This window comes from Bos indicus x Bos taurus, chromosome 10, assembly GCF_003369695.1.
Source record: "Bos indicus x Bos taurus breed Angus x Brahman F1 hybrid chromosome 10, Bos_hybrid_MaternalHap_v2.0, whole genome shotgun sequence".
Taxonomy (NCBI): domain Eukaryota; kingdom Metazoa; phylum Chordata; class Mammalia; order Artiodactyla; family Bovidae; genus Bos; species Bos indicus x Bos taurus.
The window spans coordinates 31,434,257-31,459,961 of record NC_040085.1 but is presented as its reverse complement, the minus strand read 5'-3'; the positions used below and the strand labels follow the sequence as shown (position 1 = coordinate 31,459,961).

The 25,705-nt window shown below is 49.4% G+C and overlaps 1 protein-coding gene across 1 annotated transcript; it reads left to right on the top strand.

Moving 5' to 3' along the window:
* The first annotated feature begins 710 nt into the window (after positions 1–710).
* PLA2G4D (phospholipase A2 group IVD) lies at positions 711–23,819 on the top strand. Its single transcript, XM_027553621.1, has 20 exons — positions 711–883; positions 5,536–5,608; positions 5,804–5,940; positions 6,512–6,643; positions 7,326–7,366; positions 7,755–7,797; positions 9,080–9,134; positions 9,446–9,576; positions 10,489–10,599; positions 10,729–10,766; positions 10,946–11,081; positions 11,410–11,546; positions 13,164–13,386; positions 18,498–18,615; positions 18,939–19,076; positions 19,307–19,414; positions 19,546–19,737; positions 20,007–20,173; positions 20,828–21,014; positions 22,570–23,819. The coding sequence occupies exons 1-20, from the start codon at positions 839–841 to the stop codon at positions 22,794–22,796; spliced, it is 2,439 nt and encodes an 812-aa protein (XP_027409422.1). The 5' UTR covers positions 711–838; the 3' UTR covers positions 22,797–23,819.
* Positions 23,820–25,705: the final 1,886 nt, after the last annotated feature.

Genomic DNA, 25,705 nt, shown 5'->3' with positions numbered 1-25,705 from the left:
CACATTCAAAGGAAAAGTGGGGAGGGAGAGAACACCATTTTATTCCTCATTCTTAAATAGACGTCATACTTTAATCATCTGCTGCTCCTCCAGGTTGAGCAGGGGAGTTTTCTTGTCCCTCCCTTTCCTGTTCCTAGCTAGGTCCACAAGTTATTGTTTTTTAAGTGTGCAGAACAGAAAGCATGTCCTAGGGGTCATTAACTTACTGAGCTCTCTGGGCAGGATGTAGGTCTCATTCCACCATTGTTTTATTGTTTGGGGGCCTGCCTTGTGCTTCTGCCTCCTGGTTTTGTTCCTAAGCAAGCCTGCTTGCTTTTGTGGTTAAGCAAAGCTGCTTTCTTGAGTAATCTTTAACTTACAGGGGTCTCCCATATTTTTTCTAATTACAATCCCCTAGAGGAGTGAACTGTCGCTAAAACCAGTTGCATGGAAGGGGCAAGAGGTCTAGGACCAGAGTCCAGAGCCCCCTGCAGCTAGGTTGCCAGAGTCTGCTCAGCACCTGCCTCTGGGGCTGCCCTCTTGTTACTCCTAGGCTCCTGGCTACTTGCCTGCCCCCTCTCTGGTATCCTGACACTCCAGGTCTGGAAGGGATGCTTCACCTGCAGGTTCTGGAGCCCTGCCAGAAGTTTCTGGAGAAGAGAGTTGACTCAGCCTCGGGAGGAACAGAAGATGCTGGGCTGAGGGAGTGACCTGGAGGTGGGGCCCGGGCTCCCTATAGAATTATTGCTCCTTGAGGCTGGCAGGTTCACAGTCAGTCCCATCCTATTGGAGCAGTCGCTGCCAGCCAGCCAGGGAGCTGGCATCTTGGCTGGGCCTGGAGTGGAGCCAAAGTGTCGGCATGGAGAGATTGACACCTAGGGGACCACCTGGCCATCCTCACCAGGTAATAACGCCTCCGAGCCTATTGGCATCACTCAGGGCAGGACTTGGAGCCAGGGTGCCTCTAAAGAGCCTGACACAGCTGAAACCAAGGTGATTCTGGTCTCTGGGGAGGGGCTGGGTCCCAGACCTGGCATCTCTGCCTAGGCAGAGGATGAAGGAGGAAGGCAGAAGGTGAGGGAATCTGTGTTTAGGGATAATGAGTAGGTGGGATGGGTGATTAACAGCCATAGAAGTAAGCCCAAGGAGACCAGAGTCCACCGTGATCGACCAGGCAGCAGCCCCTTAGAGCCCCACCCCTTCCTTCCTCCGAAGGCTCACACACCACATCAGAGAACACACTGGCTGTGTGTCACAGAAGGAGACCCCACCAGGTCCGCAGCCTACTACTGCAGGCAGCGGGCTTCCTGGATCCGGCCAGAACCCAGGAACCACCTGTGCATCTCAGGAGATATGCTAAATCCCCACCCTCAAATTATTTGCCAGGCCCGAGAGCTATGAGGCTGCAACCAGGCCAAAGAGGCCTACAAACTGCTTGCTCTCACCCTGCTAGGTGCTTTCCCTCAATCTTTGCCACAGACCCAGGTCAGAAGGACTGGCTCCTCAGGTCTCCCTTGCTGCCCCAGAAAGTGGCCATGAAGGATGCCAAGATCAGTGTCCAGGGGCATTTATTTCATTCAAGAGCTGGCCAGGCTTCTGGAGCTTGGCCCTGAGATCCAGGCCTGAGTTGCAGCTAGGTAAGCAGCTCTAACCTGATGCTCCTGAAGATTTGTTTGGAGCAGGCCAGGCACCAGGGACTCCTGGAGAAGACGGAGGGGTGACCCTTCCATTGCAGGACACCTGCCGTCCCAGCCCATGTCAGCCTGAGATCTGGAGGACCCTTCCCAAGCCAGACATTAGTGGAAATGCCCTGATGTGGGCTAAGGGGGACTCATGGCTGCAGGAGGAGGAAGGTGGAGGGGCTGGGCTCCAATAGGAGCCTGAGCCCCAGGACCCAGCAGTGGAAGTGTCTGAAGCATCCCCTTTCCTCCTCATCTCCCTGGAGAAGGCTGGACATCCTTTTCTTCCACCCTTGCCTTCTCTGGGCCCAGCCCAGTGGGCAAAACTGGCTCATAGGTCCTGGGAGCCTACCAACACACCTGGGAAATGTCTTATTTGACAGTCCTGGGATTGGCCGAATCCCCAAGGCCTTCAAGTTGGCTCCAGGGGCAGGCAAGCCTCAGCGGCTGCCCCACCCCACCTCTTAACCTGGTGGAAGGGGAAACTGGAGCCTGCCTTGGCAGCAGAAGTGTGGCTGGTGGGGCAGGCCGGGGCATCCAGGACTTGCTCTGGGATGGGCCAATTGTGTGGTTCTGGAGCAACATCTCAGCCTGATTCAGAAGGTTCAGGGCTGGAAGCTGTGGCTGCAGCTCCCACTCCCGGTCTCTCCAGCCTCCCATAGGCAGGTTACTGGGTGCCAGCAGGGAGAAAAGGCAGCCTGCTCATTTGTCTCTCCCAGCTGAAGACCTCATTGTCATAGGTCCTCTGGACCCCGGTCTGGGGACTCCAGCGCCCCTCAGTCTCCCTTGAGCAGGGCCAGCACTGAGCCATGGAGGAGGCCCTGGGGTCACCGTGCAGGGGGAGAGAGGGTGTCTAGGACTCTCAAAAAGGAGGCACTCCCAGGATGCTACAGGAAGCTGAGCTGGGGGACCCTACAGGAGACCCTCCACGAATGTCCATTGTCAGTCTTTAGTGGACAAAGTAGTCCAGGAGGGAGGGTCTTTAAACAAGGAAGGTGAAGCCCCAGAACCCTTGGGAGAAAAGACTTCTATTAGTTAACATGTTAGTTGGCTCAATAACCCTATTTGTCTAAAACAAATCTATGAAATTCTAACGTTTAGATATCCACAGGGTAGAGGGAGAAATCTGGATGGTTTTACAAAGATGCAAAGTCCTAAGAACCTTCTTACGGATTGTGAGCTCTGGCCCTGAAGGCCTGGGTTTGAATCCAAACTACATCACTTGCTTACCAGGGGCTTCCCCTGTAGCTTGGTCGGTAAAGAAACTGCCTGCAGAGCAGGAGACCCAGGTTCAATCCCTGGGTCATGAAGATCCCCTGGAGAAGGAACTGGCACTGCAACCCACTCCAGTATTCTTGCCTAAAGAACCCCATGGACAGAGGAGCCTGGTGAGCTACCTACAGTCCATGGGGTCGCAAGAGTCAGACACGACTTAGTGACAAAATCACCATGTCACTTACTATCTCTGTGACCTAGGGCAAGTCTACCTTGCTGAGTCTCAATCCTCTCATCTGTGAAATGAGAGAACTATCTTACAAACTGTTGGGACAATAAACTGAGTTTGAATATGTAGTATGCTTAGTATAGCACCTAGAAACATAAACATAACAAGTACTTAATAAATATTAATAGTAATAAGAACAATTGTCTAGAAACTGCTTACTTTTTTGCTAAGCATTCTACAGGCATTAACACATTGAGCCTGAAAACACTGTGTCAGGTTGATACTGTTATTAGTCTCACTACAATGGGGAAACAGAGGCACTGGGGAGTTTAGTGACTTGTCCTGGGTCACACAGCAATCAAGCAGTTTAGATCCAGACAATCTAGCTGGACACCTGCCTTGACCAATCTGTTCTCCTACCCCAGCAATGACCAGTCATTGTAGTGACTGTCACAGCCCATCCTCCAGATGCTATATTAGTGACACTCTTAGAGGTGAAGAGAATGGAGTTTCACCCTAGGAAAGAGATCCTCTGGGGAATGGTGGGCTTTCTGAGGTTGAGAGCTTCTCAGTGACCAGAGAGGAAAATGGGCAGCAACATCCAAATTGGGCAGGGTGGCTGTCTGGAAAGCAAGAAATTGGGATGCTTCTTAGTAGCCCCAAGTGGCTTTAGAGCAGCCCACAGGCTGTGTCCCTGAGAACTGGGGGGCCTGGGGCTGCCTCTGCCTCTCCCCAGCATGGAGTGGGCATTGGAGCACAACTCCTCACAGGAACCAAGGTTCCAGCCTGCACCTTCTCTGTGGTGGATTGTGATGGAATTGGTGTGGGGAGGAAATGGAGCCAGGTGTCTAAAAAGTCACTAAATCACTGTCAATTACAACCTCTGGCTTATGGCCTGTGGATGTCACTGCTGCCACTAATCCCCAAGAAGGGAGAAACCAGTCTATCTTGCTGGGAGGGTCACGTGTGCTCTGCCAGAGAGCTGACTAGGCTGACAAAGACATTCAGCCAGAAGCCACAGGACAGGGAGAATTGAGGACCAAGGGGCACAAGCCTGATTGACTTTGCTGTGGCCCATTGTCCTTTAAGCCTCTCTGTGGGGCATGGAGAGCCTGTCCTGTGGACCTGAGCCAGCCTTGGGCAGGGAGCAGCCACGCAGGGCAGAGACGATCCTGTCAGGAGCCAAGACTGTCGATCACATGCACAGAAGCGGGACTGGCGGTGGGAGGATGCAGCACAGGAAAGAGCTTTGGTTTCATCACAGCGCTGTCTCCTGACCCTGCAGGCACAGTGTCACTTCTGCCGCAGATGGCAGGGTCTTATCATAAGAAACGTGTGCAGGGTGCCCAGGATAAACTACCCAGAGGGGCCTCAGGAAGAACACAAACCCGGTGGCCCCCTAAATGCCAGCAGTGCCAAGGACCTCAGCGGGAGGGGTTTGAGGATACGCGCCCCCCACCCCCGCCCACCCTGTTCCTGGGCAGGACTCAGCCACACCCCACCTGCCCTCTGCTTTTCTTCCTGCCACCTACTTCTGCTCATCTTCTTGGTCCCTCAGAGCTTCTGCCCTTTCAGTTTCTTTTCCCATCTCATTGGGCTTGTCTGTGGGCTAATATGGCCTCACCATCATCTTAATTGGAACAGGAACTGGCAACCCACTCCAGCATTCGTGTCTGGAGAATTTCATGAACAGAAGAGCCTGGCGGGCTAAGGTCCATGGGGTCCAAAACAGTCAGACACAACTGAGTGACTAACACACGTCGTCTTAATACATTTTGCCCCCTGCACACAGTTAACAGCCTGATGCTCTTGGAATTTCCCAATTCACATCCAAGAAAGGGTTTGTACCTGAGGCCATGAGGGAGCACTGGGCCCCTGGGGCTCAGCCTCCTGGAGTCACATGCCCACTTCCTTTCCAGAGGGCTGGGGGGACAGTGGGCAGCCGGGTCACATGCTTCACCAAGGGGCTGCCCTCCTGGGAGCTCTGGGGGTGGCTGACCCCAAACTGACATGTCCAGTAAGGTGGGCATCCCCTGGCCCTTCGTTTCCTGCACTCTTCCCTATACTGTGCAATCCTGCCCCTGAAGGGAAGGGTTCCCACAAATTCTACCCCCTTTGAGGTCTGCCATTCTCTGACAGCCACAGCCCCAAGGGCGGCTAAGTCACTTCAGTCGTGTCTGACTCTGTGCGAATCCATAGACGGCAGCCCACCAGGCTCCCCCGTCCCTGGGATTCTCCAGGCAAGGATACTGGAGTGGGTTGCCATTTCCTTCTCCAATGCATGAAAGTGAAAAGTGAAAGTGAAGTCACGGGCAGTGGTAGGCAAAGGCTGTTTGGCCCCGCAATGCCTGGCAGCATCAGTAAGCATCTCAGGTACTGATCAGTGGGGCTCGTGCCTGAGCAGGAGGGACTCAGTGGTCTGTTTCTCTCCAGAGGGAGGCCTCTACCTGCTGGCGGCTCACCGTGAAGGTCCTGGAGGCACGGGGCCTGGGCTGGGCTGACCTGTGTGAGTAACTGTGAACAGGGCTCTAGGGAGGTGGGGTTGACTGGGTCCTAAGGGAAAGACCCAGGCAAGTGCCTAGGAGCTGGGCTGGGCTGGGCTGCCCAGAGTGGCTGCAGGGATCTTGGGAGGAACCTGGTGAGGCGTCTGGAGAGTGATGTGAGGAATTCTCTCTCACAACGGCTCCCTTGATGTTGGCAGTGAGCAAGGCAGACCCCTATGTGGTCCTACAGATGCCAACCGCACCTGGAACGAAGTTTAAGACCAAAACAGTTACCAACTCCAGTCATCCTGTGTGGAACGAGACCTTCACTTTCCTGATCCAGGGTCAGGTCAAGGTAAAGGTCAGAGTATCCCTGGCCACCCACCTGAGGACAGGTGGTACCACACACACGAACGTTTTGGGGTGGAGCACACCTTTTTGTGGGGCTCAGGCAGAGACCCTGGGGAATGGGGTGTCTGTGTGCTCCAGCCTGGATGTGCTGTATGCGAGAGGATATGCGAACGGCAAGGTGATGGTCCTCCCGAAGCCAGTCTGTGGAGTGGAGGCATAAGAGCCCTCCTGACTGGGTTGTTTGAGGTTAAATGAAATCACACATGGAAGACTCCCAGTAAGTGCCTGGGACCTACCGTGCCTTAGGGAACCAGCAAAGCAGGCATGGAACTGGGATGGGGGAAACTCTTTGAAAGAATTTAATTTCTTATAAAAACAAAAATTAACAGGGGTAAGTTAAGAACTTTGCTGATTTCCTTTAACCACTTTCAGGCTTTACCTATATTTTTATTTTGAAGTAAAAAGCGTGGAGGCATAATCATCTTTTCTTGCCCTCGGCATCAAGTGAGGGCTCAACAGTTGTGAGCCACACTATGAGTTAATAATGTGCTAAGTTGCTGTTCTCGGGTCCCTAGAATGTTCTGGAGCTGACCCTCTATGATGAGGACACAGTCACGCAGGATGACGCCTGGTTCAAGGTTCTCTATGATGTCTCTGAAGTCCTCCCTGGCAGGCTGCTCCGAAAGACCTTCTCCCTGCGCACCCAGGTGGGTGGGGGTACCTACCGGCCCCACCTCTCAGCTCCAGGCTGAGGAGGTTGCGTAGTTTCTCCTGTCTATTGGGATGCTGCCAGGCCCTTCCCGGAGATTTTCGCATTTTAATAGGAAAGGAGAGGCTTAACTTGACTATTATCAGCTGAATCATTTAATGAAAGATTCCAGTCTTCTACAGGGAAGGAAGGATTCTAGTCTTCTACAGGGAAGGAAGGTTTGGGATGATGTGAAAACTTCCTCATGTGCCACAAACACAGCTGGGTGTGCCCAGCTCGTCAGGGGGTGCAGGCTCATCACTCCTGCTCACTGCTCTGACCCTCCCAAGGCCTGCGTGATGGTCTGTGCTCCTTCTGCAGCAGGCAAAGCCTGGAGGCATGGAAAGCAGAGTTCTGGGGTTGGTCCCCCTTGAGAGGAAGATGAAAAGGACCCTTGGCATCTTCAAGCCTCTTTAGGCTTGTGTCCCTCGTCTTCCCCTTCAGCCCTGCCAGCTGTGGAACCTGAGCAGGTAGCCCATTTTTCCCTAAGACTCAATTTCCTCATCTGTAAAATGGGAGCTGTTGTAACACCATGCCTCCCTTGGAGGCAGCTTGAGATGATGACATGACACACATAAAGGAGCTGTGCCAACTCCAAAGACACGTGGGCATGTTGGCAACTGGTTCATCTTTAATTCCAGGGACCAGAGGAGCTGGACGTGGAGTTCCTGATTGAGAAAATGTGAGTGCTACCACCCAGCCCAGGGAGTGTCTCAGGACAAGGCTCTCCTGAGGAAGATATCCTCGATTCAGATCTTCCCATTGGTCTTTCCAGTCTAGATGTGTTGTTCCTCATCTCCCACCCCTGCCAGTCAGGGTGGGGGGACCCTATTAGAGAAATGAAATGAGGAAGGCGGTATTTTCTCTGCCCCACTCTCCTCCTCCCTCCCCGCCTTTAGCGCTTCAGAAGCATTTCCCCACACCCTGAAGAATCATATCCAGGACTCAGAGAACCCTCCTTGTCACTCAAGGAGGCCCCATCTGGGTGTAGCCTGAGATGGGAGGGGGATGTCAGTGCAGGAAGCATTGGCCTTTGCAAGGCCGCACTCTGAATGGTTTGATTTTTCCAGGTCAGACCGCCCGGAAAACCTCATCACCAACAACGTGCTTGTGGTAACCACCTTCCCCACACCTGTGTGGGAACAGGAAGCAAGGAGGCTGAGGGAGGGACCCCAGAACAGACACCAGGGTAGAGGTGGAGGGTAGGGGTTGGGGGTGGGCCAGAAGGGGTGAGGCGAGGACAGGACTTTGCAGTAAGACTGCCTGGCCTTCCTGCTGGGTGGTCACCTGGGGCTGCAGGGCTTGGAGGGGCCTAAAGGGCACTTGGAGAGAGGGGAGGCCGAGGCTCTGCTGAGAGGAGTTCTGAGGGAGCTTTCAGGGAATTTTAGGCCAATGGTGTTTAGTCATGTGTAATGAGTTCATAGTTATTAGCCCTGTAGGTGGCAAGGAGGACTGACAGGCCAGGCCAGGCTCAGGCTGTGAAAATTCAGGTAACGAGCCTCAGAGAGCCTTTCCAGTGTGGCGTGCTTCCAAGCTGGGAGCCCTGAGATAGAGTCAGGGGTCAACCAGCTCCTCCCCGGAACAGTGGAGGGTCCTAGTCAGCTCTCCTAAAACACAGCAAGCTCACAGAGCTGCAGTGGACAGGAATGGGTGGTGAGCGATGTTTAGAAACTTTCTATTCAAAGCAAAGCTCCCAACAGGCAATACAGCCCTGACCTGGGAGCCAAGCCAGGCCCTGCCTGTGGTGAGTCAGGCCACTGGAGTTCAGAATTGAAGTGGGCACCCACCCTCGGGGTCCTACGAGTATCTGTTTGATGGGCTAGCATTACTTTTTCAAATACCCTGTAAAGAGCCACACCTGAGGCAGCTGTCTTTCATCTGAGGTGATGGAGCCCAGTGACATGCTGTCAATGTAGCAGTTGGGCTGTGGGCTCCAGCTGGCAGGCATTACAGAGAGAACGCAGCAGACTCCCTTGGCAAGGAAGTCAACTGGAAGACAGTCAGGAGATGTTTCAGTGGCTAAAATGTTAAGGTTTTGTTTCTCTGACCCAGTCCATCATCCTGTGGACTGGCAGGTTGCATAATACTATTTGGGAGCAGTTATAATAGAATGCCTCCTCCAGGTTGAGTCTGCAGAGAAAGAGAAGAAAGAACTGGGCCTGAGGGCTGGGGACGCTTTCAGAGATGTCAGAAGTTTGGCAATTGTAGGAGGCTGGGTGGAGATGGGGTTTTCCTGGCTTCTCCAGGACCAGAGGTAGGGTGAGAGGTCTCAGCATCTGGTTCCACTTCTGGTTCTGGATGCAGTGGATTTGGGATAGTGGGGCTCAGGGGGTGAGGTTGAGGGGACCTCAGCTTCCCCTGCAGAGTCCCCTGTCCACAATGTGGTCTGCCCCAGGCGCGAGAGCTATCACGCCTGGATGTCCATGTCGTCAGCACGGCTGTGGCTGCAGGTGAGACAAGGTCTGGCCTCCGCCTGGAATGGGGAGGGGGGTGGATGGGGGTGGCTGGAGGTTTCCCACACAGCACAAGGGCAACGGGGCTCCTCTGGGCATTAGAGTCCCCCCCTGAACTGGGGGAAGGCACTCCCACAGAAGGTGGGAGTCCCATGGGGGTTGTGAGCAGAGCTCTTTCCAGAATACTGTTTGCCCTGGTCAAGCCACTTGGCCTCCCCATGTCTGGGGCAGTACTGCTGGTTTCCTGGATCCTCGTTGGGGTTCTGGGTTTTTGTTTCCTTGTGCTAGTCTGTCCTCTCTCTCCCTAGATCAGGATGAGCTGGAGCTGGTGCTGAAGGGCTCGTATGAGGACACGCAGACATCTACCCTGGGCACAGCCTCTGCCTTCTGCTTCCACTACATGGCAGCCCAAGAGGCTGAGCTGAGTGGGTGCCTGAGGGTAGGTCTTGGCTCTGGGACTACCTGCCAACCCCAGCCTTGGGCTAGCTCCAGCTGCTGCAGGCCTCTCTCTGGCCATCCCCCTGCCAAGGTCAGGCCCCTGTGGCCTTATCAGCCTCCCCCAGTTAGGCACTATGCCCTTGCCACACAAGGAGGATGGCCAATGACCTAGGTTGGGCATGGGGGCTGTGCCATGTCAGTCTTTGTTTAAAGTCTTTAATGGCTCCTCCAACAATGCTCTTAGAATAAAATCCCATGTCTGTGTCCACAGGCCCTGATAACCTGGCCCCTACACACCTCTGCGGACTCGTTCTCTTCCATGTGTCCCTCATTCATGATGCTCCAGCCATGTTTGTCTCCTCTTGCTTTTCCAGCACCCCAAGTGCTTTCCCTGTCCCCCTGTGTCTCTTTCCAAGGCTGTCTACTCCTCTTCTTCCTCGTCTACTTCCTCCTCCTCCTGCTCGTTTAGATCTCAGCTCAAACAGCACCTCTCCAGAGGCCCTCCTTGATCCTCCCATCTTAAATAGACTTCACATAGCTCTTTGGTTACTCTGTCACATCGCACTGCTTATTTCCTTTACGATACTTAGTAACATCAATTTGTTACCTGTTCCTTTGTAGATTCACACATATGATTCAGTTAGAATAATAAATAACACTTAGCCATTGATATACTAAAAAATATAAGCTATTATAATTATTATTGATTGAATAATAATTGAAGTATGGTTGGTTTACAATATTGTGCTAGTTTCAGGTATATAGCAAAACAATTATTATAATTACAATAATTATAAATATTGTAATTATTTTTTTTTTATTGGAGTGGGGCTTATATCTGTCTGGATCACTGTCTAGATACACAATAAGGATTTGTTGAATAAATGAAGGAATGAACAAAGTTTTCTTCCAGAGCTCTATAAGCAGTGGCTGGAACTCAGGCCACTCAGCTGGGCACCTCACTGTGCCCCTGAGGTCCTTGGCCATGGGGAAAGAGGTGACCATTGACGTGCCTGCTACAAACGTAAGTGGCCTCGGCTAGATGGGAAGTGTCAGTGAGAACAAAGACCGGGGAGCCAAAGCCCCCAGGGGATACCCACTCTCCCCTCAGGGTCTAGAACAATCTGAGTAGGGTCTCTTGCTCTGATTTCAGGCCCCAGGAGTGAAGCTGCAGCTCAAGGCTGAGAGCTGGTAAGGGCCATTCACATACGTGGAAGACCGGGGTAGTCACAGGAGTTGGGGAGAGTGGTATAAAGAATAGCCTTGGGAGTTGGGAGCAGGGAGTTTATTCGGCAGTCACTATGGGCTTCACCAACCAGTGGCTGAGCTATGCAGGTGCCCCCTGACCCTTGACTCCTATACCGCCCCAGCCCTGAGGAGCTGGCTGTACATCTGGGCTTCGATCTGAGTGTGGAGGAAAGAGCCTTCCTGAGCAGGAGGAAGCAGGTGGTGGCCAAGGCCCTGAAGCAGGTCTTGCAGCTGGATGGAGACCTGCAGGAAGATGAGGTTTGTGGGGGTAGAGGGACGTGGGTGCAGATAACTTGTACTGGCCCTAATGGACTTCCTGACTGCTATGCCCTCTCCAGATACTTGAGTCACAGAGACTGGGGGATGGGCATGTGGGGGAGAGATATTGGGCGTGGGGAAGCTCTCTTTGGGGACACTCTCTTTGGGGACCTGTCCAGGGCTGAGAGCTATTACTTGTTGGGAAGAAGCAGGTGCTGGCTCTAATCCTGAACACTTTAGGCCCTGCCCACTAGGTCCCATCCCTGGGGGCAGGGGGCCACTCCACCCCTGTCCTTGTTAACCCAACCTGTGTCTGTGTGCAACCCAGGTCCCTGTAATAGGCATCATGGCCACAGGAGGAGGCGCCCGGGCCATGACCTCTCTCTATGGCCAACTGTTGGCCTTGCAGAAGCTAGGCCTTCTGGACTGTGTGACCTACTTCAGTGGCATCTCAGGCTCTACATGGTGAGGGCCCTGGGGACTTGGAAGAGCAGAGATGATCAGGCTCCAGAGGGATATGGAGAGGACATCAATGGGACCCTTTTTGTGGGGAAGCCAAGCGGTATGGGCTGATAGGTGCCAAATGGCTTTCTCAAAAGGGAGGAAATAGACAATCAGAGGTCCTGCCATGAGTGAGCAATGGCAGGACATCCATTCCATGCTACTGAATAGGCGTAGGTTGGCTGATCTGGAAAGAGCTGGCTTTGAGTTTCTGCAACACCACTTACTGACTAAGTGACTCTGAGCAACTTATTTCCTCTGATTCTCAGTTGACTCATATCCAAAATGGGGGTAATAATAGCACAAACACCATAGGATTAGAGTGGGACAGCCCAAGTTGAAGCACTTAACATATCTGACACATATCAGGAACTCCAAATTGGTAGCTCTTTTTCCTTTAATGGTTGTTACCTCATTTTATCCTCACAACACTCTATGCGGTAGTCTTCCTTATTGTCCCTATTGTTGTTCAGTAGGTCAGTCATGTCCAACTATTTGGACTCCATGAACTGCAGCATGCCAGGCTCCCTGTCCTTCACTATATCCCAGAGTTTGCTCAAACTCATGTCCATTGAGTCCGTGATGCCATCCAACCACCCCATCCTCTGTGGTCTCCTCCTCCTCCTGCCTTCAACCTTTCCCAGCATCAGGGTCTTTTCTAATGAGTCGGCTCTTCGAATCAGGTGGCCAAAGTATTGAAACTTCATCTTCAGCATCAGTCCTTCCAATGAGTATTCAGGGTTGATTTCCTTTAGGACTGACTGGTTTGATCTCCTTGCTGTCCAAGGGACTCTCAAGAGTCTTCTCCAGCACCACATTTTGAAGGCATCAATTCTTCAGCGCTCAGCCTTTTTATCATCCAGCTCTCACAACCCTATAGTATAGATGATAAAATGTAGGTCACAAGATGTTATTTTACCTAAAGGTAGCATTGCCTCCTGATACCCCACTCTGAGAAGTGAGACTTCTCACTGTTGGAAAGTCATTCCTTTGAGTCTTACTGAAATGTGACTTTAAGGAGTAAAAGATGAGTAAACTCCTCAGAGGAGTTTAGGTGACAGCTGTTGACAAGCAGTGTCTTAAACGGCTTCAGGACAGACATATAAAGAAAGGAGTAGGGCCTATAGCTGTGCTAGACAATACAGCAGCCACCAGCTACATGTGGTTACTGATCACATGAAATGTGGCTAGTCCAAATTGGGATGTGTTATAAAATGTGCAGCGAGTTTTGAAAAACAGTTTGAAAAAATATAAATTTATCTTAATTTAAATATTGATTACATGCTGTAATGATAATGTTTAGATACTGAATTAAATGAAATATACTGTTAAAATTAATTTTTTCAGGTCTCTTTTTACTTTTTAAAAATGTGGTCACTAGGAAAATGTAAATTACATATGTGGCTCACACTCTATATTGGACAGTGCCAACCAAGGAGAGAAAACCCTGAGACAGCTCCCAGACAGGCAAGGTTTGGTGGCAGGAATCACATGTTGGGAGAAGTCAGAGAATGGAAATTGGAGTTGCAGCAACCATGCTGAGCCTTGGTCTCCTACCGTAATGATCCTTTGTTTTCTCAGGACAATGGCCCATCTGTATGGGGACCCTGAGTGGTCGCAGAAGGACCTCAAAGGACCCATCAGTCATGTCCGGGAGCACCTGGCCAAGAGTAAGCTGGAGGCCTTCTCTCCCAAGTGCCTGGCGAGCTACCATCGGGAGCTGCAGCAGCGGGCTGAGCAGGGCCGCACCACGACTTTTGTGGACCTGTGGGGTCTGGTGCTGGAGCTCATGCTGCACGGTCAGGTAGGGCACCTGTGCACGTGAGGGGGAGGGTGTGTGCACTGGTGGGGCAGGGGAAGCCCTGCAGCTAGCTGAGGCCCATGTGCCTTTCCTGTTGGGAAAGAAAGGCCAGTACATTGTTGAAGGATATGGGAACAGCCATACCTCTCTACCTCAGTGTCTGCCAACTCTGGAATGCTGACTTTTTGAGTCAGGTTAGTCTTCAATTAATTACCGTGAAACAGAAATTTCTGGATCTCTCAAGAGCTAGGGACCAGTTAGTGCCAAAGTCAGTTAAGCATTGTGTTTGAGTCAGTGAGATTTTTGGAACAGCTTTTTATTTATACTGTAATATGAAATGTATTCTTCTTCACTTCATGGTAGTGTTAAAAGCATACACTGTGGGGCCAGATTTCCTAGATTCTAATTCTAGGGCCTCTTACTAGCTATGTTTCCTTAGGCAAGTTACTTGACCTCTCGGTGCCTCAGTTTTCTCATATGTACAATGAGAATGAGAATAGTACTTATCTTACAGGGTGGTTCTGAGCACTATTGTTGCCTTGGCATAGGGTAAGCATTCAGTTCAGCTCAGTTCAGTCACTCAGTTGTGTCCAACTCCTTGCGACCCCATGAATTGCAGCACGCCAGGCTGTAAGCACAGAGAAGGCAATGGCACCCCACTCAGTACTCTTGCCTGGAAAATCCCATGGATGGAGGAGCCTGGTAGGATGCAGTCCATGGGGTCGCTAAGAGTTGGACATGACTGAGCAACTTCACTTTCACTTTTCACTTTCATGCATTGGAGAAGGAAATGGCAACCCACTCCAGTGTTCTTGCCTGGAGAATCCCAGGGACATGGGAGCTGGGTGGGCTGCCGTCTATGGGGTCGCTCAGAGTTGGACACGACTGAAGCGACTTAGCAGCAGCAGCAGGCTGTAAGCATTGCTGCTGCGAAGTTGCTTCAGTCGTATCCGACTCTGTGCGACCCCATAGACGGCAGCCCACCAGGCTCTGCCATCCCTGGGATTCTCCAGGCAAGAACACTGGAGTGGGTTGCCATTTCCTTCTCCAATGCATAAAAGTGAAAAGTGAAAGTGAAGTCGCTCAGTCATGTCCAACTCTTAGTGACCCCATGGACTGAAACCCACCAGGCTCCTCCATCCATGGGATTTTCCAGGCAAGAGTACTGGAGTGGGGTGCCATTGCCTTCTCTGGTAAGCATTAAGTGTCAGCAAATCTATTTCTTTACTGTGATCCTAACACCATTAAGACAAAACTGAGCATATAAAAATTTTTTATACCTTGCTTCTTTAAAAAAAGAAAAAGAAAAGCTTAGTAAGTCAACTTCTGGATCTTATATTAACTGATACAATGATTAAAATCAGGATTCTTTTTTTTTTCCAAAAAAAAATTGTGAAATTGTTTTTTTGTTGTTTTACCCCTTATAGTTTCTTTTAAAGCTTTTGAAGTGACTAAAACACAAAAAGTATTTTAATATTTGTAACAAAAAAGTACTATCAAATACATTAGCAGAGGAAAGATTCTTACCGTTCTTATCTTTGGATATCAAGCATTTGACCAAAAATGATTATTATGGTCCAAAGGACCATAAAAGGACCAAAAAGTGAATTTGTTTTCAATTTTTTCTTTAAATTTTTGTTCTTGTTGGCAAGCAAAATGCTATTTGGAAATTACCAACCATTCTTATTTTTTATTAGTTAAAATATTTATTATAAAATCCTAATAAGTGTTTTTTACAATAATTTTCAGACCTAAGAAAATACATAAAGCATAAAGAATAATATAAGGAATATGCAGGATCTCACTAATCAGCCTAAGACATGAAATGTTACAGAAAAAGCCAAAGCTCCCTGTGGACCCCCCTCCAGCCCCATTTCCCTCCCACCCCCAGAGTGAACCACCATCCTGAATTTATTATCACATACATATCTGTAACCTGTATACTTTATATTATACGTAACATATATCTTACAAATGTTTATACTTTCTTAGATCCACCTTTATTACATATACTTATATTAAAATATATATATCCTTAAGGAAAATGTAATATTAATTGCACAATGGTTTTATACAAGTCTTGTACCCATGTGTTCAAGATTCTCTAAGCCTTGAAAATACATACCCAGTAGTGGAAGTGTTAGGCCATTGAGTGGTGTATCTTCAACTTTTCTAAGCTATTGCCAAATTGTTCTCCAAAAGGGTGGTGTTAATTCACACTCTCACTACCAGTGTATTATAGTTTCTTTTTCTCTACATGATCTTCACACTTTTAAATGTTTGTCCATTTTATGGGCATGAAAGGAAATTTTATTGTAGCTTTCCATTTCTTTGACTTTTAATAAGGCAACATTTTCAAGTATATTTGTCATTGGAGCTTGCTCTTGCATTGATTATCTACTCAAATCCTTTTCTATTTAATGCACCTTTTAAATATTATTTTATAGGAATTCCTTATAAATTCAGGATATTAATCATTGTCAGTCCTAATAGACTTTGATGCATAGTTTCAATATAGTCCAATGTGTCATTCTTTTCCTTTATGGTTTGTACTTTTAGAGCTTCCTTGAGAAATCTTTTCCTCCCCTAAAGTTATGAAATATCTTTCTGTATATTCTTATATGAGTTTTATATCTTTCTTTTTCACAGTTAGGGCTTTAATCTACCCAGAATTTATCTTCAGGTATTATGTGAGTAGGAATTAAATGTTGTTTTTTCCCACATGGATAGCAGACTTCCCCAGTATCACTTATTATCCCCACTGATCTACATTGCTGCGTCTGTCATGTGTCAGCATGAAGCTACAGTAACTCACACATTCATGGGACTTTTCCTGAGCACTTTATTCCATCCTGAAGTGAAGTGAAGTCACTCAGTTGTGTCCGACTCTTTGCGACCCCATGGACTGTAACCTACCAGACTCCATCCATGGGATTTTCCAGGCAAGAATACTGGAGTGGGTTGCCATTTCCTTCTCCAGAGGATCTTCCCGACCCAGGGATCGAACCTGGGTCTCCCTCATTGCAGGCAGACGCTTTACCATCTGAGCCACCAGGGAAGCCCCTTATTCCATTCTAATGGGACTCAGTCTTGATCCTGGTGCCAATCCTGCACTGGTTTAGTAACTACCTTTGTGACAAATGTCAGTTTCTGATTGGGCAAATGTATCCCCACCTTGGATCTCAGAATTATCTTGGCTATTTTTGGTGCTTTGCCTTTCTATATACATAATAGCCAGCTTAGTCTCGTGATATATATTGTTGGGATTTTTGTTGAAATGGCATGGAACTTATAAAATCAACATAATTACTTGAAACATTTTTATTTTATTACCATATCCTATGTACTCTTTGGCTCTACTATTTAAGCTCATGTTTGGTTTTGAGGGTGCAGTGTTTTATTAACTGACTTTTCTGTCTGGTGTCAACAATTAATTACTATAGGTAGGGAAAGCTTGTTTTAACAGCTCGCTTTTTGAGGTACTAGAAAGTGAAGTTTGATCCTAGGCTATAAAGAAGACATATTTAATTACCATTTGATCCTCCAGAAATGACTTAATGCATGGTTTTATGTAGTTTGTAGTCATTTTTTAAAAGACAAACTTAATTAGTCTTTTTAATATTGCTCACAAGAATAAAAATCCTTGTGGTGTTATTGAATGACAGTGCATCCCTTAGAATGAACACCCATGCAGTTTTGAAAATTTTGTCCCAATATGAATGCTTTTTGAATATTTTCTTCTTTTCCTTAGTCATCATGCTTTATCTCTTAAAGCTCACCTTGATTGTGTGCTTTTTAAAATAATTCCTTTTTAAATTATTTTATTTGTACTTATTTATTTTTATCTGTGACTGCACTGGGTCTTCATTGCTTTGTGCAGGCTTTCTCTAGGTGTGGCGAGGGGGGCTACTCTTTGTTGCAGGGCACGGGCTTCTCATTGCAGTGGCTTCACATGCTCTAGATGTGCGGGCTTCAGTAGTTGCGGCCCTAGAGCTCATGGGCTTCAGTCAGAGGGCTGTGGGGATAGGGAAGCACATGGGGTGTGCTGAGGCTTTGTCATCGGTGCAAGAGCAGGACTCCTCGTTGATTGGGCTGGGCTAGATACACACCTGGCTGATCATCAGAATCACCTGGGAAGATTTACAAAAGCCAAATTCCTAAGTGGCTTCTGCTGATTCTCAGAAGAGACCCAGTAATCTGTATTTCTCACACATTCTGAATAAATCTGATGATAGAAGTAGATACAGCAGGGTGGGAACCTCTTAGGTGTAGCTGCTGAGAACAACCTTCAGCCTTACAGCTCTGAGAGCCTGAGAGATGGTGTGTTCATGGTACATGTACCAATCCACAAGAAACAGCCCAGGGCTTGTGGTGGCAGAATCCTTCCCCAGGTGGGGCTCCAGGTAGCCACCACCAACACCCTTGCTGAGGCCTGAGATGAGTCATATTTGCATCTCGGTCTGGGATAGAAGGAGACCCTTCTGTACTGCTAGAATTCAGTGAGTCTCATTGGAGGTCTCCCCAATAGGCAAGCCACAATCCTTGCCAGAGTTCTGTTGGAGGGAAAAGTAGAAGCAGAAGGCAAGGATAAAGAGTGGGGTACAACTTATACTGTGCAAAACAGGGACAGAGGAGATGAGGGGAGGTGAGGATGTCAGGAGTGTGTTTAGGAGGGGCTAAAAGTTGAACTGTGTCCAGGTTTACCTAGAAGGGCCAGCCCCTGGCAAAGCTAACAATGCACACTGAAGGAGGATTCCTGAGTCCTCTGCAGAAAGCTCTGTGTGTGTGTGAGAGAGAGAGACAGAGGATCCATGGCCCCTCCACCCTCTGACTCATAAAGATGGGCCACTGGCACCATAGGATGCAGGGATGGCTGTCACTGTTGACACTGTGGTCCTTGTGATTGGCACTCTACAGATATGCAGCTCTCAACCTGCAAGGCCCTACATGGCAACCCTGCATGTGGGGCTGGTCACACAGGGGCAGGAGTGGGAATTGCATCATGTGCCCACCCATGTCACCCAGACCCCCAGGCGCTTCCCCCCAGCCTGTTACCCACACCCTGTCTCCAGGGTGCTCCCAACCTCACTTTGGCCCTCATGCCTGCATCCCAGGTGGTGGATCAGAAGCTGTCAGGACAGAGAGCTGCGCTGGAGCGGGGCCAGAACCCTCTGCCCCTCTACTTGAGCCTCAGTGTCAAAGAGAACAGTCTGCAGACCCTGGACTTCAAGGGTACCATTCTCAGTCCCATCCATTGCGTCCTCCAATACACACACACACGCTCATGATGCACAGATGGCCCACGTCCTGGAAGGACGGTGGTGCGGATGGGCTGATGGGTCAGGTGGCAGGGCTCTCCATCTAGGGCAAGGGCTGTGGTGGCTAAGGATGTAGACAAAAGGCTGAGTGGGGGCGGAGGGGTCAGCTCAAGAGTCAGTCAGGCCGGCAGGAGGCTGAGGCCTGCTGGAGGGCTGTGTCTTTGGCCCTTGTCAGATCTGCCCCTCCTCCCAAGCCCATTGTCCTCTCTTTCCTGCCTCTCGCTCCTGCCCCCTCAGAGTGGGTCGAGTTCTCCCCCTATGAGGTCGGGTTCCTGAAGTATGGAGCCTTTGTCCCTCCTGAGCTCTTCGGCTCTGAGTTCTTCATGGGGCGGCTGATGAAGAGGCTCCCAGAGTCCCGGATCTGCTTTCTGGAAGGTGAGGGGTTGTCACTCTGAAGGCCCCGGATGTCCCTTGACCAGGCCTCTCTGATCGTAACCCCTGTACCCAGTTATGGGCAGAGCCCCTAGTGATGGCGGATATTGGGTTGTGGGGAAGGGCCTTGTGGGGGCAGCCTGTTCCCCCCTCCTTCTCCATCCATACCCAAGGGTGGGGACTATTGGGAGGCAGAGTGCTGAGGCTGACTCTCTTGGGGATTTGGCCTGCAGGTATCTGGAGCAACATTTTCTCCCTGAACTTGCTGGATGCCTGGTATGACCTCACCAGCTCTGATGACACCTGGAAGCAGCACATCCAGAACAAGATCAGGGACCTGGGTAAGGAGCCTGGAGTGAGGCTGCTTCCCCTTCTGATGCTGCAGGGTCGGGATGGGAGCACAGTCAGGATCAGGCAGGGCCAGGCATTTCCAAGCCTGTCACTGGACCAACATCTATTTCTCTGGGCTCAGAGGTGTCCCCTGCCTCCGCGGGGACCTCCTCATGGCCAGAGACCTTGTGGATGCAGCCTGGAACAGCACTGGCCCAGATGTTTAAAGGCCTCTTGACAAGCCGACCACTCTACCAGCACAGCTCCAACTTCCTCCAGGGCCTCCAGATGCATAAGGACTACTGTGCCCAGAAAGACTTTACCACCTGGGCAGGTAAGGGCCAATGCCATGTGTCTCCCGGTAACAAGGTTTGGCTCCCAGGTGGAGATAGACCATGGCTGGGGCTACCAGGGGTCTTGGGTCCCAGCATCCACTTCTGGGGCGTGGCTTGGAGAAGGTCTTGCCAAAGGCTCAGATGACATGCATTCAGGGACTGACACAGAGGTAAGAAGGGGATGTGGAGGCAAATGCAGGATGAAGCAGGAGAGTGGTTGGTCTGTGTTGGAGTGGCTGCCCCTGACTATTGCTGCCTCCTCCATCAGACTGCAGGCCAGACTCCTCTCCCAACCAGCTGACCCCGCAGGAGCCCCAGCTCTGCCTGGTGGATGCTGGCTACTTCATTAACACCAGCTGTCCCGTCATGTTCCGGCCAGGCCGCAGGCTGGACCTCATAATCTCCTTTGACTACTCTCTATCCTCGCCCTTTGAGGTACTGCTGGTTGTCCCATGGGAACCCCAGACCCTCTAACCAGCCAGGCCACACTCCAGGGGAGAGCAGAGGGCCACTGACCCAGACTTTCTATGTTGCCAAGGAGAGGGGGAGGTGACAGGCTTTGACTCACAGGCTCCTGCCAGGGTGGGAAAGGGCTGTGGAAGAGCTGGGGCCCTGGGCTCCCAGGAATGGTAGACAGAGGGTCGGGGTGGGAGGAAGCTCATCATGCCCGCCCCCAAGAGGAAGCGCTGGACAGAGGTGAGAGGAAAGCCTGGCCTGTCCACATCCATCCCCCTGGGTCTCCCCCGGGGACTCTGTGGAAGGGGGTGAGTAGGGCTGAGAGACAGAAGCCTTACAGAGGCTTACTTGAGGCTCTGAGAGTGAATAAGCCGGAATAGCAATCCCAAATAGGGATGGGGGTGCTAGGACTGTACCCCACCTAAATATTCTTGCCAAACAATACTGCAAACCGCTTGGATCCTTGGCCTCCCTCTGAGGCACCACTTAGCTTGACTGGGCCATGAGGAGGACAAAACCAGGTTGCCCTGAGCAGTCTGTTTGGGCTGGAGCTATACTAGCATTTTCTAGAGTGCTGACATAGGATGACCCGGAAGTAGTCGGTGCTCTCTCTGGGTCCCCCTGCCCCACCAGGTGCTGCAGCAGACGGAGCTGGACTTCCGGGCCCGGGGGCTGCCATTCCCCCGCGTGGAGCCCAGCCCCAAGGACCGACGCCAGCCCCGGGAGTGCCATCTCTTCTCAGACCCCGCCTGCCCCGACGCCCCTGTCGTGCTGCACTTCCCACTGGTCAATGCCTCCTTCAAGGACCACTCGGCCCCCGGTGAGGCAGCCCCACCCCTGCTTACTAACAGCCTGGCAGTCTGCTCCTCACAGGCACTGACCTGGGCTCTCCTGTGTCCCTGTGGCCAGCAGAGGGAGAGAGTCTTAAGCTTGTCCAACCCAGTGTGGGACATGGTAGAACCCTGGCATGTGGTGCGTGCCCAGATCCCTGCAAAGTCACTGGGCTGCCCTTCTCTTTGTCAAGACCCCAGGCTCAGTTGGCCTCCCCTACCCTGATGCCGCTCACTACACCTGGGCTCTGCTCTCTATTCTGTGGCCCGGGTGGGAGGGGCGGGAGCAGAATGTGGGAATCCCCACACTGTCACCTCCACAACTGCTACCAGTTGCAAGATTTTCTAATGGCCCCCCAGGTTGGACAGCTAGGAAAGAGAGACCCCGGTCCCCTCTCTCTTAGATTCCCCTAAGCCTGCCTAGGGTCACAGTTGGCCTCTCTACCTTTCTACTGCAGCCCTTTCTGGGGTCCTTTCTGAGGGAACTCAGCCTCTACTCCAGGGTGCCTGAAATCTGAACTCTAATCACAGTCCCTCCAACCCTTGCCTCCCACCAAATGGTCAGAGTTTTATGACCTTTTGATGGGAAAGTCAAATTCTGCATTTGTACATGTTTTTGGCTTTTTATTAACAGTTCCCGCCATAATTCTGAAACTTCCAGCTTTACTCTTTTTTAAAAACGTTTTTTATTTATTTGGCTGTGCCAGGTCTTAGCTGCAGCTTGTGGAATCTAGTTCTCTGACCAGGGATCAAACCCATGCCCCCAGCATTAGGAGCAAGGAATCTTAGCCACTGGAAGCCAAGGAAGTCCCCCAGATTTACTCTTTTCATTTTATTTTTTATAATTTTGATTTATTTGTGACTGTGCTGGGTCTTCGTTGCTGCACAGGCTTTTCTCTAGTTGTGGCCAACAGGAGCTGCTACGCTCTAGCTGCTGTGCTCGGGCCTCTCATTGCGGTGGTTTCTTTTGTTCTGAAGCATGGGCCTTTCAGTTGTTGTGGTGCATGGGCTTAGTTACTCAAAAGCATGTGGAATCTTCCCCGACTGGGAATCGAACCCATGTCCACTACATTAGCAGGCAGATTCTTTACCACTGAGCCAGGAGGGAAGCCCCAGCTTTACTCTTAATGTGCTCAGTCTGTATCTTGGAATTCTCTTTCTTTCTCAGCAAAGACTGTTTCTTGCAAAGCAAAAACCCTTTGGTTTTCAGATGTTTGTTTCCACCATGAATTCTAAGAAACCATTCACTAACCTAATGGACTTTGTTTTTCTGCTGCTTTCAACTTATCCCTGAGGCTGAGGTGGGTATCAGGGGGTGGAAGACACGCAATGCTGTGAGGAAGTGTGGGGAGCAGCGCACGCTTCATATCTCAAAATAGCATCCTGCCACTCACAGAGTCCTGGGCAGAGGACACAGGGCTGGGAGGAAAGCATGGAGCCCCTTCAGTGGGGAGCAGCTCAGCCCTGTGCCCAGCCTCCAGGAACAGTCCTGCCAGCTGTGGAGGCCCCGGTCCCTGTCCTTAACTCCCTCCCGCCCCCGGGCAGGTGTCCAGCGTGGGCCTGCAGAACTCTCGGCTGGCCAGATAGATCTCACTGGGGTCACCTCGCCCTATTCCACGTTCAACATGACCTACAAGGAGGAAGACTTCGACCGCCTGGTGCAGCTCAGTGACTACAATGTACGGAGCAGCCAGGACACCATCCTGCAGGCCTTGAGGACCGTTCTGAAGCACCGGGCCCCAGAGGCCAGGCCTCCAAGGGTGCAGACTTGAGACTTCTCAGGGGCCCCGGGTTTTGAGGGCCTCACTGACCCCTCCAGTGGCCAGGGGCTCAGCCCACCTACAGTGGGCACAGCCCTTGTGGGGCTGAAGTTCATGGGTTCTCTCAGGCCTGCGTCCTACCCAGAGTTCTCCCTTACCTTCAGAGCTGGTTTGAGAGGAGCTGAAAGCAAACTCCTCACCAGGCCACTGAGAGGAACAACTGGTCCAACCAGACATTCACAGGCAGTGCTTCTCATGCCTGAACAGCATGGATTTGAAGTGCAAGCTGGAGGTGCCAGACCAGGGTGGGATGGCAGGGTATGGGCCCGCCTGAGGGGTGGATCTGGGTATCAGGAATCACAGTCCATCCTGACAGGCTTCTGTTACTGCCTTCGTTCCTCCTTCTCCTCAGTGTAAACTATTTCAAAGCACCATTACTGAGATATGATCCACATGCCATATAATTCATCCGTCTAAAGTATGCATCTAGTGGCTTTTACTATATACTGGGTTGGTCAAAAAGTTCATTCAAATTTTTCTATAACATCTTATGGGAAACCCCAAACATTTTAGCCACCCCAATATTAAGAAACTGCAATCAATTTGAGAACATTTTCATTAACCCCAAAGAAACCCGTTACCTCTTAACTGTCAACCTCAAACCACCCCCACTCCAGCCCTAAGCAACCTCTAATCTGTTTCCTGTTTCTTTTAGATTTGCTTAAACACTTCATATAAATGAAATCATATAATATAAATGGAATCTTACAATATAAATGGAATCAAACAGTATGAATGGAATCATACAATATGAATCATACAGTCATACATATGTGGCCTCTCGTGTCTGTTTTCTTTCAGCAAAATATTTTCAAGATTTGTCCATGTTGTAGCAGATGTCAGAACTTCATCCCTTTTATGGTTGTATAATACTCTATTGTGTAGAAATACCACACTTTATTCATGAGTTGATGGACATTTGGATTGTTTCTGCTTTTCTGGTTATTATAAATAATGCTACTGTGAACATTCATATACAGTTTTTTTGTGTGGACAATGTTTTTCATTCTCCTGCATATATACCTAGGAGTGAAGTTGGGTCTTATGGTAATTTCCTGTTTAATCTTTTGAGGAACTGCCAGACCATTTTCCAAAGTAGCTGCACCATTTTGCATTCCTGTCAGCATTGTATGAGGATTCTGCTTTCTCCACACCTACGCCAACTCTTGTCATTGTCTGTCTTTTATTTATTATTATAACTATCCTAGTGAATGTGAAGTAGTATCTTGTATGCATTTTTGTAGTGTCAACATTAAGAATTTTTTCACATACTTTTTGGCCTTTTGTATATCTTCTTTAGAGAAATATCTATTTGGATCTTTTCCCCATTTTAATTGGATTATTTGTCTCTGTTGGATTGGAAAAATTCTTTATGTGTTCTCTCATTTGATGTAGGATTTGCAAAGTTTTTCTCCCAGTCCATGGGTTGTCTTTTCACTTTCTTGAAGATATCCTCTGAAGCACAGAAGTTTTGAATTTGGGTCATTTCCAGTTTATCTTTATTTTCTTTTACTGCTTGTGCTTTTGCTGTCATATTTAAAAAGCCATTGCCTAATCCAAGGTCATGAAGATTTACACCTATGTTTTCTTCTAATGGTTTTATAGGTTTTGCTCTTACATTTAGGTCACTGATCTATTTTGAGTTAACATTTGTATGTGTGAAGTTCAATTCCCATTCCTTTGCATATCCAGTGGATATCCGATTCTTCCAAAACCATTTGTTGAAAAGGCTGTTCTTTTCCCATTGTATTGTCTTGACACCTTTGTTGAAAATAAATTAGCTACAAATGTGAGGGTTTATTTCTGGATTCTGATTTCATTTTATGGATCTGTTTGTCTATGCTGATATCATACTGCGTTAATTACTGTAGCTTTGTAGCAAGTCTTTTGTGAGTCCTATGACTTTGTTCTTCCTTTTCAAGATTGTACTGGTTATTCAGGGTCCCTTGAATTTCCATATGAATATTAGGATTAGCCTGTCAATTTGCATAAAGCAAATAGCTGAGATTTTAATGGAATGGAAGGAGACTGCTTTTACAAGAGGAAAAGGAAGTTGGGAGGGCTTGAGTAAACAGAGTCCATGACTTTTCATTGACTAAGTCTTTTCCAGGAAAGAAAGAGTCTTTCTTCTTCCTCTTGGGCTGTCCTATTACTGGAGAGCAAGCCTGAGAGCTCCCTTGTCTGGCCTCCTGACTCTGAGGTTTCTGTTTATCAATATTTTACACTGTAAATCACCTCACACAAGCCCAAATCCTACAGTAAAGCCCTCCTACTTCCCACTTACCGAGACACTCCATGGTTCCCCATAGAGTATGATCTCATTGGTTGCAACAAGTACCAATAAACTCAAATGGGTTCAATTACAGTGATGTTCCTGGGGGTGTTTGGTTGGTGGGCATCAACCAGAATTAAGCAACTTGCTCAGATCACTAAACTCAGAAGTGGAAAAGCCAGAGCTGAAACTGTGGGCTTTAAAAATCAATGCCAGGCTCCTAACAGCCACACCACCCTGCATCTTTAGGCACTTACTTTGGAACTTGCTCTATTGTATTGTGAAGATTTAACTTGTCCTAAATGGATGTGAAAGTTGGGCCATAAAGAAGGCTGAGCACCAAAGGATTAATGCTTTCAAACTGTGGTGCTAGAGAAGACTTTTGAGAGTCCCTTGGACTGCAAGGAAATCAAACAAATCAATACTAAAGGAAATTAACCCTGAATATTCATTGGAAGGACTGATGCTGAAGCTGAAGCCCCAATACTTTGGCTACCTGCTGAGAAGAGCCGACTCCTTGGAAAAGACCCTGATGCTGGGAAAGGTTGAAGACAGGAGGAGAAGGGGGCAACAGAGAATGAGATGGTTG

Coding starts and splice junctions, on each gene's coding strand:
- PLA2G4D (XM_027553621.1), top strand. CDS start 839: ATGGAGAGATTGACACCTAGGGGACCACCTGGCCATCCTCACCAG. Junction 18,616..18,938: donor GCAGACCCTGGACTTCAAGG/GTACCATTCTCA, acceptor CTGCCCCCTCAG/AGTGGGTCGAGTTCTCCCCC. Junction 20,174..20,827: donor CTCTATCCTCGCCCTTTGAG/GTACTGCTGGTT, acceptor CTGCCCCACCAG/GTGCTGCAGCAGACGGAGCT.